The 17,901-nt window shown below is 33.4% G+C and overlaps 2 protein-coding genes across 6 annotated transcripts; one reads left to right on the forward strand and one right to left on the reverse strand.

Moving 5' to 3' along the window:
* The first annotated feature begins 175 nt into the window (after nucleotides 1-175).
* Nucleotides 176-15,084, forward strand: Atp7 (copper-transporting ATPase 1). Of its 5 annotated transcripts, none has more exons than XM_070297997.1 (15): nucleotides 176-592; nucleotides 770-830; nucleotides 989-1,043; nucleotides 8,250-8,659; nucleotides 8,886-9,157; nucleotides 9,268-9,489; nucleotides 9,709-9,938; nucleotides 10,022-10,208; nucleotides 10,283-10,516; nucleotides 10,586-11,456; nucleotides 11,525-12,111; nucleotides 12,198-12,401; nucleotides 12,490-12,710; nucleotides 12,830-12,994; nucleotides 14,412-15,082. In XM_070297997.1, exons 2-15 carry the CDS (start codon nucleotides 776-778, stop codon nucleotides 14,539-14,541), a joined length of 3,843 nt encoding a protein of 1,280 aa, XP_070154098.1. In that variant the 5' UTR covers nucleotides 176-592; nucleotides 770-775; the 3' UTR covers nucleotides 14,542-15,082. The 5 variants fall into 5 exon arrangements, with proteins under 5 accessions (XP_070154098.1, XP_070154100.1, XP_070154097.1 ...); XM_070297996.1 differs by having other exon boundaries at nucleotides 177-586; XM_070297999.1 differs by lacking the exon at nucleotides 10,283-10,516 and having other exon boundaries at nucleotides 176-586; nucleotides 14,412-15,083.
* Nucleotides 15,085-15,305: 221 nt separating this feature from the next.
* Nucleotides 15,306-17,725, reverse strand: LOC138934075 (uncharacterized). Its single transcript, XM_070297498.1, has 2 exons — nucleotides 17,445-17,725; nucleotides 15,306-17,162 (listed from the first exon to the last, which is right to left on the reverse strand). Exons 1-2 carry the CDS (start codon nucleotides 17,455-17,457, stop codon nucleotides 15,529-15,531), a joined length of 1,647 nt encoding a protein of 548 aa, XP_070153599.1. The 5' UTR covers nucleotides 17,458-17,725; the 3' UTR covers nucleotides 15,306-15,528.
* Nucleotides 17,726-17,901: the final 176 nt, after the last annotated feature.

The following is a 17,901-nucleotide window of genomic DNA, read 5'->3' on the forward strand; positions in this document are numbered from 1 at the left end:
TGGTAGATTATTAAAATTAAAAGACAAATATATCAGGCAATAATAATATTATAATAATATATAATAATAATATAATAAAAACTCGATATTCTTTTTTTCAGCTCACAAGTCACGCGAAGTCAGCTGTGTGTTTGTTTCAATAGTCGACTGCGAGATCACGTGGGTCACGCGTCACGCGGCGAGCGGCGGTTGACAGTTGACAGAAGTGTATATATATTTTTTTTGCACGCGTCGCGACTTGCATCTCGCTTCATCCTGGTACCCGTTCGTGTCGTGCGGTCGTGCCGCGTGAATCGAGAGTACGTCTAACGCAACGCACGCTCTCCGCGTACGCAGATCAATTTCTGCGCGATAATACACCTCCCCCTTCGTCACGCTTCCGAAAGAGGGAGAGAGAGAGAGAGAGAGAGAGAGAGAGAGAGAGAGAGAGAGAGAGAGAGAGAGAGAGAAATAGACAGAGTATGATGTGCAGTATACAGTGTTCCTTCGCTCCGAAAATCATTCGTGATCGAGTCTGAGGCAGGCAACGCTTTTAGGTTATAATCCCATATGAAGAATCGTAGGAGGACGACCCGTATGCTGAACGGTACGTGTATGTAAATGCTGTACGCTCGAAAATAGATGTGAAAGACACTCTTGTGTGTATGTTCCTTTGATGATGCATGATTAGCTGGTCTTTGTGCCGATGTATGCGATGCATGAACGCTGAGACAGAGACAATTGATTGACATAATTTATTCTAACATCTTCAAACTTTATCTGGTTACAGAGGAGAATGGACGTTACGAAGATAGAGCAATGTGAGGGGATTATGAATCACATAGATAGAGGTGAGTGCAGATGCTGAGTTTGTCGTAAGGTAAATTAATTTAATTTCTCTAAATGATTTGGAAAGAGTTTTGAAAAAAGTCTTCGTATTATGATAAAAAATAGTACGATTGATGAAATCCAGTATTTAGAGGATTATTTAATGGATACGTTGTTGCAGATGAGAGAAATGATGCTAAAGATGACAAAACTGAAAGCCGATTTATAAAGAAAAAGTGAGTAAGATACATTTTCTATATGAATATATCTCTTTTAACAAGAGTACATGTATATCTCTTCGAGAAAAAAAAATTTTCTAATTTATTTAGAATCCTTGAGATAAACCTTAAACATTGCCAGTAAGTCATGCGTAGAAACTGTGGCATTGATTTTAATTTTTAATATCTGAATATAACAAAAATACACTGTTGCCTAAAAGATATGTCCTTGCAACATGGAAGAGATCTCCAAAGAATTCTGTCGGTCGATCTTATCTTATCTGTTGCTGCCTCTCGCTACATAGACCACTATATTAATCATATATCATTCATATTATACATTTGCATACAAAAGTGAGTCACGCTCAGCTTCACCGAAAGTTCTATAATTATACTTTAATGTCCGTTTAGAACAAAGCAATCGTGCAACGTTGACTGTTTTAACATTTTATCGCGTTTGGTAAATTATTCCGCTAAACAAAGTTTATTTTAAACTCCCACTCATGCATTCTTTTACTATCAGTTAAAAAATAATGCTTTGCTTGCTCGATATGTGCCAGATTGCGTAGTTTCTCGTCGAGTAAAGTTAGATACTCGATTTTTGGCGAACTCCAATAGTTTTCGTGCGTGAAAAGAATTGTTTGATTTAAATTGCAATTATATACAAGTAATAACGATTATTTAAATGTAGCTTAAATGTAATTTTCTTTAATCAAACAACGTAATCTCTCGAAATAAGATAACGCTCCCATCTTGGCAAACCGCAATTTCTGCGGCGCAATTTTCTAAGAAAATTCATTAAAGACGAATCATTATTATATGAATAAAAGCATAATTATATGAATAAAAATGCAACGTTATTGACACGATCCATTTGATCGTTCGACTATAATAGAATTCTTTTATTACGCGCACGATGTACATAGGCTAAACACACAAGTACGAGAACATGATACTGTTTAACAATATAATTAGAGAACATTCCTGTAGTGTCACTTTTTAATCGGAACACCGATCGAATATCTAAATTGCAGTCTTATAGATTGTCGTATTCAAATCCATTTGCAGAATGTAATCTGGATGTATTAACAGGTGCTTTGTATGTCTTTTGCGTTGTATTATCGTGTGCATCGAGTCGTGCAACATCAATGCATGATTGAATTCGTAATGAGTCGTGCGAGATGTATCGTGACAGTTTCGTTATGCTTTAATTATACGCGTCTTGTTTCGAAGAAACGCGACAACCTATAGAAAGAGGAGCAATCGTAGATAGAAGACAAAAATAATTCGGTGTAATTAAAACACGCTATATTCGAGGAATTCGGGAAATATCAGGAAGATTTTCCGAGTGACGTGGCGAAATGGCACGAAAATCTAAGGATATATGGAAATACAATGTATTAGTAGAGGCATTTGGGTAAGTCGCATTATTATTGGAGGATTCTCCAGGAATTGAAATTCTCCAGAAATATTTCCACATATACTTTCGAATATATGAATCATACATATTAGCGTCATTAGTTTCCTATCATCATTTCCTGTCGGTTACAGCCGATTTATTTCCCGTTTGAATATTCATCATTTGTAATATCCAAGTTTGATCAGAGATAAATTCCGAGAGATGCGGCCGGTGAAATTGGATTAATCCTCGTAGTCATTCTCACTTTATTAAAATACGAGTACATAGTATTGTGATTCTCGGTGTCACGAGATAAATAGCACAATCGCGACAATAAATTAAACGCTGTTTTCGATTCGCGCGTTTTAATAGCCATTAAGAGAGATCGCATGCATGAATAGTAGAAGCAACGTAATGTTGTTGCTATTAAAATATGTACATAGCGGGCAGATATTATATTAATTAAACATAATATTAAAAATTCAGATTTTACAATGAATAAAATTTACAGCAGGAAATTAACTCCAAATTAATCGAATAATTTGTAGATAAATTCCTTGGGTATTTAAAAAAAAAATATATATATATATTTAATCTTTTTAATCTTGTTTTGTGTGCTGTGGAGACATTTATTATATGCTTATCAAATATCTTAAACAATTTTATACATGTATTATCTCAATAAATTCCTCAAACAATCTTTATGCAAAATAACTGAAATATTTTTGATTCGATTAGTTTTGAATGCAACAATTTAAGAGGATTTAATTAATGACTATCTATAAAACTTATATTCTCTCAATGTATCTTGTAAACATATTTTAGACACATATCAAACACGTTATTATAGATATTTTTATTTTATATATATATACAACGTTGTGCAAGATTTGACTGAGAGCTAAATATAATGCACGAGAAATAAATATATTTATAAGATATTTATAAGAAAATACATTTATAAGATATTTATGAAGGCATTTATTTCTTTATTTCTCGTGCGTTACATTTAGCTCTCAGTCAAATCTTGTATATATGTAGAAACAGCATTAATCTACACATATTAATTATCGAATTAATTTACAAAATAATTTATTGTTTCTTGGAAGTGTCATTACATTCAGTAGAAATAATTTGCGCTTACATATTGCAACGTAAAAACAACAAAATTACAAGCAATGATCTATATTTAATTCTGGGATTTAACTGCGTAACGGATATATAAAGTTAGTGTTGTAGATGCATGATTTTTTAATTTGATTCAAAATTTAATATCGGAAAATATCAAGCTGCTTTGCGTTATCCAAGTAGGCGAATCTTTTTTTTTTTTCTCTCTGTCTTTCCATAACGCATAGTCTTGTTCAATCTTACGGAAGGCATTGAGATCTGGAGCACGCCTTTCTCTCTCGTCCACGTTATACTTGATTCAAGTAGTCGGGCTTATACCTGGTTCCCCGGATATTCATTCTCGCCTTATACTCGTTAAACACATACCGTTTTTCATATAACGTGCTGCGATGGTTTCGCCGTGTGTCACGCATATCTCGATACTTTAAAAGTTTGAAAGAAATTTTGAAAGTATTTAATTTTTTAATATAATAATCTTATTTATATTGTTTAATAGAAATTATAATATATACGCGTGGTGCTTTGTTATTCGTGTGTGCGAAAAAATATGTTGTTAGTGATAATGATAATCGATCTGAGAAATCCAAAGTGAGCTTTGTTGTCGGATTTTTTAGACTTACGAAAAAATAGAGCAAATTATCGTTTGATTCGTGGTCGCATGACGTTCCTGTTCGCTATCTCATTTTTATAGTGATGTAATTATATATATTTTTTATTATATATATTTTTTTTTTTTTTTTTTTTTTTAGTAACCGTTTCGAGAGCATTCGGATGAATATTATGACTTGAGTAACATAATGTGACAATAAATCTGCGATATCGCGAATTTATATTACAAGATTAAAAGTATCGTATCGCGCCGTTTAATTTAACGCGAGATGACCAAGTTCAGGGGTCCCTTGATCCATCGGGTGAAGCTGGTGTATCACGATTTGACGGATTTTTCTGCGACGAACGATATGGATCGCTCGAGATTGCGCGAAAACATTAGATTGCTTGGGTCAGTATTATTACTTTTAATAGTAAAATATCTTTTAAAGCCGATTTCGAAAAGCTAACATTTCGTTAATTCTTTAATTTCATACTTTAATCTTCAAAGAAATCTTATCTTTATAAATCTTCAAATATATTATACACATATTTTGATATAATGAAACGATCATTAGCTCATTTTACACATTCTGCATTGTCTATTTTATGCATAATACACACGTAGAAACGCATAGATATGCGTCAAGCTTGCCAGATGAAAGTTCATCACGAGCAGAAAGCGTGAAGGCCTTTTACTCGAATCGCGACTTTCACATTCATTAAAATTAAGATCGACATTTCTGTGACTTGTATACGTAAGATATATTTATATACGAGCTGTGTACGAGACATCAAAATTTTTTGCGTTAGCAATGTAAAATCGACCAAATGGCTTTGTTTTACCTCAGTGTATTATAAACACTAATTCTTTTAATAATGCTCGATTTATCGCGCGTACACTCTGTATTTAGTTTAAGATCGTGATAAGGTGCCGTATTGTTAAACGATTAACAAATTTGCACATATGTACGGAGAAAATTTTACAATACAAATTACACGAAAATTATACAAATTATTAAGATTTATTAAGAGAAGAATATTATTATGCAATCAATATTGCCATATTACATAATTGAAAATGATTTATTTGTTATTAATATTACAGAAAATCTGGTTTGTTTGATAATAAAATTATGAGTAATATCGCAGAATTATATATTTTATTTTATTTTAAATACAAATATATTATTATTATATCATTATGTGTATGTATCGATGTGTATATATGTGAACAATATAACAAAATATAATATGTGTAGCACACAATATATATATAATATATGCAATATAAATATATTATACGTATATATGAACAACACATGCGTCGATATAGATAATCAATAGATATCGAAGAGAGAAAATTACTTTCTTGAGATTGATGTAAAAATAGAAAAATGTTGGATGGAATTCCATTCTTCGATAGCGATAAAATTAATTGGGTTCTAGTCATCCCCTGATAGGTGATATCCATGAAATTTGAAGTATTCGCTCTTCATTAAGTGATTTTCTTACGCTTCGCGTATAAAACGTGTGATCTATGTAGGAAGATGTATTTATTCACGAGCTTATACATTAGATGAGTATTTTTTGCATTTTGCAATGCAAAATCGTCCGAAGGGTTTCGCTTTATTTCAGTATAATTTCACATAATTGCCTATCAGCTCGATTATTCGACTCTTATACAATATATTCTCAGGAAAAGAAGTGCCGTGAGCAAAAAGTGAACCGTGAGCAGCTGACTGCAGGATAGCGATTACCGGAGGAATTATCAGTCGTTCGGTGATATCATCGAGAGTATCGTGTGTATATTTTGGTGTCTACCCCACCGTGAAAGTAGAAACGAGACTAAGTCGATTGTGGAAATCGCAATCAACGAGGGAACGTATTTTTTACGCGGCGCATCGTAAAAATCGTAGAAGAGATCAATCTCACACGCTCTTTTCTTCACTACACATCATTTTTCCAAATAAATGGACAATAGTTTGGCGTTATAAAATATCCATGGTAAATGGCAATTGTGTCGAGCCATTCGGCCTGATTGTTAACAGTTTAAAATTAACAAATTAAAATTAACAGATTAAAATTAGAATCGCGACTCGATTTTCGCAATTTTCATCGCAACTCAACGATGAATTAGAATATCCGTCACACAATTCAATATCATGGAAACTCGTGCTTGTTGTTCATGTTTTTTCAGCAATTGTTAACCAAATCGAGTCTCTATATATTATAATATATAATATAGTGCTTGTATTACTAACCAGCTAAAAGCTTATCTCTCACGATAATAGTGCACGAATAGAAATTTCTCGAAACAATTATTTCCCAAGATATAATTATCTTTCCAGAGAAAAAGAGAGAGAGAGAGAGAGAGAGTAATTTTTCAGAAATTATCAAAATTTCAAACTTTGATATCTTGTTCGGAAAATCACGATTGCAATTTATTATCGTTTATTAGCTATAATTGGCATAGCAAATACCTAATTTCAAAACTACAACTTCGTTCACAAAGACTTTCGTGCTTATCTATACACTTGTTTGATAAAGAAATAGATAATTTTCAAGAGTCTAAATCGAAATAAAGAACCGCGTAACAGGTTTCGAAAGCGTTGATCAAGAAACTTCAATCTCTTGAATGATGAAAGAAAAGGAGAAACAGCCTCTTCTTAGTAAAACTTATGGCGCCGTCGATATCATTTGGTAAGATTCGTAAAGAATGCCAATTAGTGTGCTTATAGTGTAATGTTGTATATTTTTAGGAGAACTTGTATGTGATGTTCGTTCATTCAGACTATTTTCGTAAAATTTAGTCAATCAAAAATATATATATGGTTTTTAATGACTTTCTGTCTTATAGAATCGAGAAACGAGCAAAAAATCGGATAAAACTATGATTTTAGTTAATGAAAGCAATCTTTAGATGAATTATATCTTCGATATTAATACAACGGTATATTCAAGCTTTGGAAAGTAAAACGGGGATATCTCCTACCGAAATATATTAATCTTTTTTGTATCAAGAAAAGAAATGTATATGAATATATTATATCTCAAAACAACTTTTTTGACTGTATTTTAACTTCAAATAGATAATTTATAATGCTCTAATTATTAGTTCTTCAGCTTATCTGTCATTTGCATATATAACATACCATATATAGAATGTTGTTGAATGAATAGATTCGCAAAAATCTGCTTCTGTGGTCGACATATCATCGTTATCGAGTCGCAGATTGTTGATAAGGAGCGAAAATTTTTGTTAAAATCAGCGATAAAGAGCATTCATTGAAATTAATTAACAGCATCATAGAATTTTGATATTCACCACGCGACAGTAATCAAAACACGTTTCTTTCATATCTTGATTATGACGTATTATCACGCGATGAATATTAAAATTCTATGATGCTCTTAATTAATGGCGCGTTATTAATTTGTAACTCACTTGTCAAATCTCCGAATGAATGTAATATTTTTATTTACGACACTCCTTATTCGCAAAACGATTAATACGATACTTCTCTGTGTAGCTTATCGCGTTGAATGTATTACGCGAATTTATGAAAGAGATAACTGTAGTAAACAAAGCATTATCCGGTTTGAAATACTGCGAAATCATAGTAACAATTTATTTCGCAATAATAAGTAGACGATCCTCCAGTTATTCTATTAAGGTGATCTTATTGAGGTATAAATGAAACATATTGCTAAAAAATATCTGATACAACATATCTTATACAAAATATTTTATTATTGCCTTGATAGGCATAATTTATCGACATGAAGTTGATAAACTCTATAATCCCTCTGTCTCCGGTCTTCTTCATATAAATTTAGCAAACAACAAAAGATGTATGTTGATTATTAAAGCAGTAAAATTTTATTCATAGCGGAGCAATTTATTTTTATAAATATTTCTATGGTCTAGAAGAAATTTAGTTATTATTATATTAATTAACATTTTTATCATTTCCACTTATTATATTTCATCGAATTTTAATTGCGAGACATGAAAGTAATATTAAGATTGAACACATTTTCTGTTTTTATTGAGATATTGAAAGCAATCGAACAAATGCCTGAATTGTTTGTAAAAATGTTTGAAGGGATGGCGATGATGACACCGAGTACGAGGGTACGACGCATCTGGTGCGCGTGCCGCGCGAGCATTCCGTGGACGAGATCAGCACGGTTAAAATCGGTATCCAGGGAATGACCTGTCAGAGTTGCGTAAGGAACATTGAGGGGATGATCGGCGAGCGGTCGGATGTCGTCAGTATCAGGGTAGTCTTGGAGGAGATGGCCGGCTATATCGAGTACAGGACGCGCGAGACGACGCCGCAAGAATTGGCGGACGCTATCGAGGACATGGGTTTCACCGTCAATCTGCCAATATCCGATGACGTAATGAAGAACAAAACTAACAATACCCTCATCTCCATAGTACCTGCCAGCAGAACCTGCAACATACACATAGACGGAATGACTTGTTCGTCGTGCGTTAAGAACATCATTAGTAAGTCGATATAATATAGAAATATAATCATTTTTATTGATTATAATTATAGAATTTCTTTGTTCTTGTTTGGAAAGAAATGCTTTTGTATATATCTGTGTAAGCAAAAGTTGTTAAATTTGTTTGAAACTTTGTGAAGTTCTTTTTATCTTTAAATTTTATATCCGCAGATCATATGTATTGTAGATTTCATATTTTTTATAGATGTCGTTTAAATGTTTTATAGGTGTTCTGTCCGAAAAGCTCGGTATAAAGGATGTCAATGTTAATCTGGAGGGTAAGGAAGCCAAGGTATCTTATAACAGCGGTGACGTAACGGCCGATCAGATAGCAGCGTACATAGAAGACATGGGTTTCACCGCATACGTCAAGGAAGTGGACGATAAGGCTGTGAAATCGTACGCGATTGCCAATAATAACAAAAAGACGGAACCGATGCAAGCGAACGGCGCCGGTGACATCAAAGGAAAATTGTCAAAGTGTTTCTTACATATAACGGTACGTTATACTTCACTCTTCGAAATTAATTCATTTATACAAATTTCTCATACAATAGTATAGCGCTTTGTGATAGTGATACGGATGATGAACTTGTTTGTCGGTTAAAGGGTATGACTTGTGCTTCCTGTGTCGCCGCGATAGAGAAACACTGTAAAAAGTTATATGGCGTAAACAACATATTGGTGGCGTTAATGGCCTCTAAAGCGGAGATCATGTATGATCCCGACAAGATAAGAGCGGTGGATATTGCTTCCAGTATATCGGAATTGGGCTTTCCTACGACTCTAATCGAAGAATTCGGGACTGGAGAAGGCGAGATTGAATTGAAAGTAAGATAATTGACTTATAATTTTAGATTGGCATTAATAGATTAATATATATTGAAAATCGTGATATATTATTATTTTAGTTTATATTTTGATGCGTCTCACTTGTTTTATTTTTAAATGTATTCATATTAGTATAAAAAATGATTCTCAGAAATTTATGATTACTAAAATATATTAGCTTATGGAAGCGTTATATGTTTTTGATGAAATTAATTTCAGATCTTGGGCATGACGTGTGCATCGTGCGTAAATAAAATAGAATCGACCGTGAAAAAGTTGTCCGGCATACGATCGGCAGTAGTTGCCCTTGCGACGCAACGGGGAAAGTTTAAGTACGATGTGGAAAAAACTGGTATCAGAGATATCGTCGAAAGTATTAATAAATTAGGCTTTACAGCTAGTTTGTTCAGCAATCGAGATAAAGAAAATAGAGATTACTTGGACCAGAAGTAAGCATAATTCTCTCTCAATGTGCGTAATTATCTCTCTGCGGCATAGGAATATTTTGGAATTATTGTTTTTCGTGTTGCAGAGAAGAAATAAGGAAATGGCGAACGGCGTTCTTAGTATCATTGATCTTTGGAGTTCCATGCATGATAGCGATGACGTACTTTATGTTAATCATGTCCATCGATACGACACACGAGGAAATGTGTTGCATAATACCTGGTCTCTCGTGGGAAAATCTAATACTATTTGTGTTCTCCACACCGGTACAGGTATGCGCAACGACATGCAAGATTTATCTCGCTTATTCCACTATACGCACTTAAGATCACTCGTTTCTACGCAGTTTTTCGGTGGCTGGCATTTCTACGTGCAAGCCTACAAAGCACTGAAACACGGCACAACTAATATGGATGTCTTAATCTCAATGACCACTACGATCTCATATATTTATTCTTTCGCCGTCCTAACTGCCGCTATGATAATGCAAGAGAATGTCAGTCCACAGACGTTCTTCGATACCCCACCAATGCTGTTAGTTTTCATCAGTCTAGGAAGATGGCTCGAGCATGTGGCAAAAGTACCTTTTCAACAATGATTCAATAAATCATTTCTGTGAAGAGATATCAAGAATACGTTTTGCTTTTAGGGGAAAACGTCCGAAGCTCTTTCGAAATTGCTATCTTTGAAAGCCACGGATGCGGTATTAGTCACGCTGGGTCCGAACAACGAAATATTATCTGAGCGTTTAATAAGCATTGATCTAGTACAACGCAACGACGTGCTGAAAGTAGTTCAGGGCGCCAAAGTGCCTGTCGATGGTCGCGTGCTGTCTGGTCAGTCGACTTGCGACGAGAGTCTGATTACGGGCGAGAGTATGCCGGTGCCAAAGAAGAAGGGCTCGGTGGTGATTGGCGGCTCGATCAATCAGAATGGACCGTTGCTAATCACCGCTACGCATACGGGCGAGCACACGACGTTGGCGCAAATCGTTCGTTTAGTAGAGGAGGCGCAGACAAACAAGGCGCCGATTCAACAGCTGGCCGACAAGATCGCTGGCTATTTCATACCTGTTGTTATAATAGTTTCCATAGTGACACTGATAATCTGGATTATCATCGGCTACATGAATGTTGAGCAGCTGCCCATATTACACAATGAACAGATCAATAAACATGGCATGAATCGTGAAGAGATCATATTTCAATACGCCTTTCGGAGCGCCCTGGCGGTGCTCGCGATTGCCTGTCCTTGCGCACTAGGTTTAGCCACGCCAACTGCGGTTATGGTCGGCACAGGGGTAGGCGCGTTGAATGGTATTCTGATCAAGGGCGCCGAACCGTTGGAAAATGCACATAAGGTTAAATGCATTGTCTTTGATAAGACGGGAACGTTGACGCACGGTGTGCCGATTGTCACCAAGATCGGTTTGTTTGTGGACGAGAAGATCTGCTCGTTAGTAAACCTGCTGATGATTGTCGGTACGGCGGAAATAAATAGCGAACATCCTATTGCGTCGGGTAAGTATCACATTTTTTGTGTAATTACGTTCAATTACGCAATAATTATATTTTTTTTCTTTTTTAAGCGATTGTACGCTATGTGAAAGATACAATCGGATCGGGTGCTACTGGACAATGCACAAATTTTCAAGCGGTCGCTGGCTGCGGCCTCAAGTGTAAGGTGTCCCATCTGAGCACTGTTCTGTCTGATGCTCTAAAATCCGAAAAAATCATCAACTACGTAAATCAAACGAACAATGCGCCGGCCGGAACGTATAATCTCAACAACGTGCCTGTTGACAATGTACCGATTGTCGAATCGACGCGGGAGAGACAAAACTTAGATTTGCAATTGCTATTAAATCCCGATTCGCAAGGCGATCGGAACATTGCCGATGACGTGTACGAAGTCTGTATTGGTAATCGGGAATGGATGCGTCGGAATGCGATCAATATCCCACAGGAGATCGACGCGAGGATGGTTAATGAAGAGGATCTCGGACATACTGCCGTCTTAGTTGCTGTAAATAATATCCTGATCGCTATGATCAGCGTCGCCGATACCGTGAAGCCTGAGGCGCATCTCGCGGTCTACACTTTGAAGAAAATGGGATTGCAAGTGATTCTTTTGACGGGCGATAACAGGAAAACCGCGGCTTCAATCGCCAGACAGGTACGAAGCAGAGAGATACCGTTGCGTACAAAAAATTTTATTTCCGCGGTTAGATCTATGTTTATCTGTTTTTTGGAAATATACAGGTTGGCATCAGTAGAGTTTTCGCGGAAGTGTTACCGTCTCATAAGGTGGCTAAAATACAACGACTACAGGATCAGGGTTTAAGAGTCGCCATGGTAGGGGACGGTGTCAATGACAGTCCAGCTCTAGCTCAATCGGATGTCGGTATCGCCATCGCATCGGGAACTGACGTTGCCGTAGAGGCTGCCGATGTGGTTTTGATGCGCGTAAGTCACATATATATATAATAAGCGAAAGTAATGCGCCTTACTAATACGCGTTGCACGAAAGAAAAAATATCACATTATATTGCAGAATGATCTTCTGGATGTAATCGCGTGCTTGGATCTATCGCGGAAAACGGTCTGCAGAATAAGACTAAATTTCTTATTCGCCAGTATCTACAATCTTTTGGGCATTCCCATAGCCGCTGGAATATTTAGTCCTGTCGGCCTTTTTCTGCAACCGTGGATGTCCTCCGCTGCCATGGCTTTAAGTTCAGTTTCCGTGGTGGGAAGTTCTTTACTATTGAAACTGTAAGTCGTCGAATCTTTGACTGTAGATTTGAAATATTTGTAATAAAATTCTTTAATGATTGCGTTGTCTATTTTAACCGATTTAAGTATGTTTCAATGCATATCGGTTTTTTATGCAGTTATCGGAAACCGACAAAAGCTACATTGGAAACTACTGAATACCTAGCAGCTATACATGCCTATTCCACAGCACGAATGATTGATTTAGACGCGATATCACTTCATCGTGGATTGGATGATTCGGTCGCACCAATCATGAACAGATCGACATCCACATTATCCAGGTATGCGCAAACGAATGTGCTAGACGGTTCGTGGAATTATAATAATTCCATTGTTTAACGCATGTATGCACAGCTAATTGACTTTAGCATGAAAAGAACATTAATTATTTATTTATTATACTTATCTTGAATAGCGCCAGAATTATTTTTGATAATATTATACACTCTTCCTTATCGCTCATTTACATATTAATATTTTTTGATAATACAAATAATACCACTGGGAAATTAAATCAAATGTAACTAACCAATAATTATATGCTTGGAATATCATTTGTAATTTATAATTTAATTACATTCATTTGATAAGCTGATTCTTTTTCTTCTACTTTATCTATTTTCGACATTTATATATTGATAACGCGTTTTTAAAAGTTTGAAAAGTTTTCATGCGCACGCGCTGTGTGTGTGTGTGTGTGTGTGTGTGTGTGTGTGTGTGTGTGTGTGTGTGTGTGTATGATCTCTTCCTTATCTGTATTGAATTATAACATCAGAAATAATGTGAATATTTTTCTTGAGAAACAAATATGTTTTTTTTATATTTTTTACCATTCGCATTTAATAATACGGTTGGTACAATTCTCTTTCCAATTTTCATAGATTAATAAATAACTATAAATCATAATCATATATTAAATTATATTATCGCTTTAAAAAAATATTTCTATTATTATTGATTGTAGTAACGATTTATTTTCTTTCGCAAAAATTTCGCTTATTGTTTTATGAAAATATTAGACTTGCAACAGAATACAAGACTGAGATTAAAAGTTTGTCATTCAAGAGAAATATTAATCATCTAAAAGGTATATATATGTATATATTTTTGTTACGTATAACATTTTGTAAATAATGAATAAAATATATAGATTGTTGGGTATATTTGATAAATTGTTGGATATAATGTATTATGAATTCGTTACTTTATTGTACAGATACTTTATGAATAAATATTCATGTGCATTTCCAGATAGATATATTGCTTCTAAATAATCCTAATTATTTATTATTAATATTTGTATAATAATAGGTTGCTTTTTGTCTACGCTTATTAGAATATAATTATATTTTTCATGTGAAATATTTTATTTTTATATATTTCAAGTTTAATCTCGTTATATTTCCATTGGCACAGATAATAAATAAATGATTTATTGAAATGTAAAATATTTATAAAACATATATGTATATCATATACTAACATACCTACTTACAGCTACTTAGTAGGTGATAAATAACATTTCAGTGATAAGAAAGATTTATAATTACTAATTTATTGTAAAATATTTCTGTGATGCACTATTAATCAACTAATAAACAAACTAATACTATTGGAGGAAGCAATTGACTAATATAAGAGTTGTTCTCATAATAATTGTTATCAAACTCTGTTTTGCATCATAAAATCTATTTACAGAATATTTGGAAAGTCGAAACTCGATGCAGAAGGCCATCTTCTTGGCGAGGAAGACGAGATTGATTTGGCTGTGAATTTCTCGCATTATCGTAAAAACGCGAAAGACCCTATGGATATAACTCCTGTATGAGCCTCTTGCAGGGCTATGTGACAAGCATATTTCTTCCATTGACTTATATTTCATAGTAAATTAATATAACAGTATCTATATTTGTAATTTCATATCTTTTACAATTAACGAAGTTAACTATATAGACAACTAATAATTTTATTATTGATATTTATAATAATTTTTATCTGCTACATATTTAACATATTTTAAATTAAAATTCATCGGAAATGATACCATTAACTGGTACAAAATTTTGTGAGTTCATATATAGATTGACCAAACATCTTTAAATAGACTTTGTATATTAAGTGTAAAAAAGAATGTCGATTTAATTATGGATTTCTTATAATAGTACTTTTTTTATTACAATTAACGGATACAAGTTTTATACCAATACTTTTCGATACGTATCGCATACAGGTGTACTTAATTCAAATAGTAGGAAAAGAAAATTATATACATTAAAACAAGTATAATGTATAGATATATTGTGTATTATAATTTCCCTGTATATTTAGTTTTAAATTATACATCAGTTCTTTTTTTTATTCTAGGAGCGTTTCATACATAAATCAAACTAAAAATGTAAATGATATTTAAAATTAAAAAAAATGCAGGACTACAATTACAATGTCTACATTAAATAAAAAAATAAAAAGAAAAAGAAAAATAAAAAACGCGCGTGATATGATATTGCATATTTAAACGTAGTTTCAAAGAAATTTTTATATTATGTATTATTTATACTTTTTTTTTAAATATTTAACATATGTATCATAGCGTATACCAAATATTTAAAAAATGCAAATTGCATTGTGTATATATTATAAACAAAACCCTCTTTTTAACACATATTATTGTGTATATATTAATATAATCATTTCACAATAAAAAATAAAAACATATATCAAAATATCGAACATCAATCAAATATCAAAATATTTCGTTTAACAAAAAAAGAACTTATAAAAAGCTAATCTGAAAATAATATTAAAAAATATTTTTTTAGATATTAGGTAAGTTTGATGACCAATTTTTGTCCATCTCCTTAGCATATACATAAGATGGAGATTCTTGAGACCCATTGGGTGTATTTGTTTCAGAAATAAAATTTGTAATATCATATATTACACCACCACTATCATTGGTTGATGTACTGTTTTGCGATGAAGTATGTGTTGATTCAAAATTTAATTTATGTGTATTAGTAGTAGGTAAAGAGTTTTCAAAACTAGATATCGTGGATGGATTAAAATTATCTTTTTCCTTATATTGAGACATATCCGCTTTCACCAGATCTTTGTTATAATAGTTACTAAATTGTGTGCTACTATTGCCTGTATAAAGAGAAGACGACGGTAATGGTTCAGACGAGACAGATGCATCCAGAATAACATTTGTATTGCTATTATATGGAAATGTTAAGTGATTTATCTGAGGGTTCCAATTATTCAATGGAGACATTATATTTCTCCTTGCCATCACATTGTATCCACTATTGTTCACATTGTTCATTGTATTGAAACCACTATAAAATAATCTTTTAAAGTTGTAATCTGCTTGTAACGGTTGATAATTAGGCAAGTAATTAAATGATCCTACTGCAGTGTTCCAGGTATCATTAGCAGTAACAGTTGTTGGAATATAACTTAAAATATTGTTATTGGCTATTTGTTGAACTGTTGCATTTTCCTTTTTCGGAAAAACTTCGACGCCAGTTTGCATGTTGTTCCACATATTACTTGTACAGACATTACACGAACAACGAAAAACTTTGTTTTCAGTACCAAATAATTGACGGGAATCTGTAGATTTAATTGAAGAATGAAAGTATGGATTTTCATTTTGTTTTGAGTTGTAATCAGCAGCAATGTATGTATTTTGATATTGATTATCATTAATGAAGCCAGTTTGTCCTACTTGATTTTGCGTATTAGTAATATTGTTCAATATGAAATTCTGCTCATTTTTTGGTACAACGGACCATGGGTTAGAATTGATCAAGATTGGCTGTTTTAAATTCTCATGCCTCAAATTATTGTAATCTAGATATTGCAACATATTTCTATTATTTGAACTGTAATTGTAATGTAATTCCTCCTGTTTTGCTATTCCATATGGAATGTGCAATGTGTTATTAATATTATTAGGCCTAATGCTTCCAAATGATGGTAACATTGATTTTTCGTATTTTTCAGATTCCAATTTCTTGTATAACATTGTTAACATCTCATTTGATATTGTGTTCTGTGCTGTTTTACTTGATTTCCTTGTTGTCCTCTTCTGCTTTAATACCTTACCACAAATAGTCGTCTTCAAATTTTCTTTTTTATCATTTACTAACAAACGATTACTTCTTCTGATTCTTTTATTGATTACTTCTGTGTTTATCTTATCTATCACTATTTTGTTTGCTGTAACTTCATCTTGTTTGTATGCTTCATTTCCAATAGGACATCTCTCTTCATAATGAACTCTTTTATCCTCCCAATTTTGAATAGCCTCATTCCCTGGGTTTGTGGAATTTGATGTATTTTGTAAATACACATTATCTCCATTGGCATTATCAGCTTGCATTATTGAAACATACTTGATTGTTTCCAGTTCCTTCTTTGTAGTTTCATCAGTGGTTATCAAGTCTAAAGTAAAAAAAAGAAATATCTCACATTTATTAACAATATTAAAATCAGCAGGATATCATAAATAAATCGCAAAAAATATATTATCTAAATAAAAAGCTTTAAGAGACTTCTATTGTATTCTACTAATAGTCAATCAATTTAGTTAATTCGAGAATAAAACTTCGCGATTAACATTTTCATCATTCCAGGAGAATAGAAGTCACAAGCAAAATAACGAAATTGTTTAATTGTACGACTTTATATATCACCTCGTGCTTATTTCCTGATATAAATGCATACCTTGATTTTCCATAGCTAAAGGAAATTTTGTTGAAGCGTCTCGATATATTTTACGAATGTGATTCAAAAGGAAGCCTCCTAACAAAATGTTTTCCGCGATCTTTGTTGAATATGTCGCAAGAATGTTAACCAAGAATCGGAATGCCTTTGATGCGATCGAACCACGAGGATATCTTTATTATTGAAGAAATTTGAAATTTTTTTCTTCCTTTGTCGACAATAGCGCGCTAGATGCTGTCCAATAGAATCGCTAAGAATGATGTACATTTCGGCTGTGATTGGAAAGATGCTAGAAATGCTTCGAAGTATTGCATTAACCAATCAGAATAAATAAATCTTTATTCTTTTTGTCTTGATTGGTCAATCAAACGCTTCTTTTAGCATCTTCCCGACTGCAACCTTCATTGGACAATAAAAACGCGCTCTTTTCAATTTAAATAAATTCTTTAACTCGGAT

Source organism: Polyergus mexicanus, unplaced genomic scaffold, assembly GCF_030449975.1.
Source record: "Polyergus mexicanus isolate NDT 795.1 unplaced genomic scaffold, iyPolMexi1.0 SCAF_6, whole genome shotgun sequence".
Classification (NCBI taxonomy): domain Eukaryota; kingdom Metazoa; phylum Arthropoda; class Insecta; order Hymenoptera; family Formicidae; genus Polyergus; species Polyergus mexicanus.

What these genes read in the sequence shown, in the direction of transcription:
- Atp7 (XM_070298000.1), top strand. Translation starts at nt 4,431, where the DNA reads ATGACCAAGTTCAGGGGTCCCTTGATCCATCGGGTGAAGCTGGTGTAT. An exon ending in AGAGATTACTTGGACCAGAA is followed by an intron (nt 9,939 to 10,021) that starts GTAAGCATAATT and finishes TTCGTGTTGCAG; the next exon opens with AGAAGAAATAAGGAAATGGC. An exon ending in CGAACATCCTATTGCGTCGG is followed by an intron (nt 11,457 to 11,524) that starts GTAAGTATCACA and finishes TTCTTTTTTAAG; the next exon opens with CGATTGTACGCTATGTGAAA.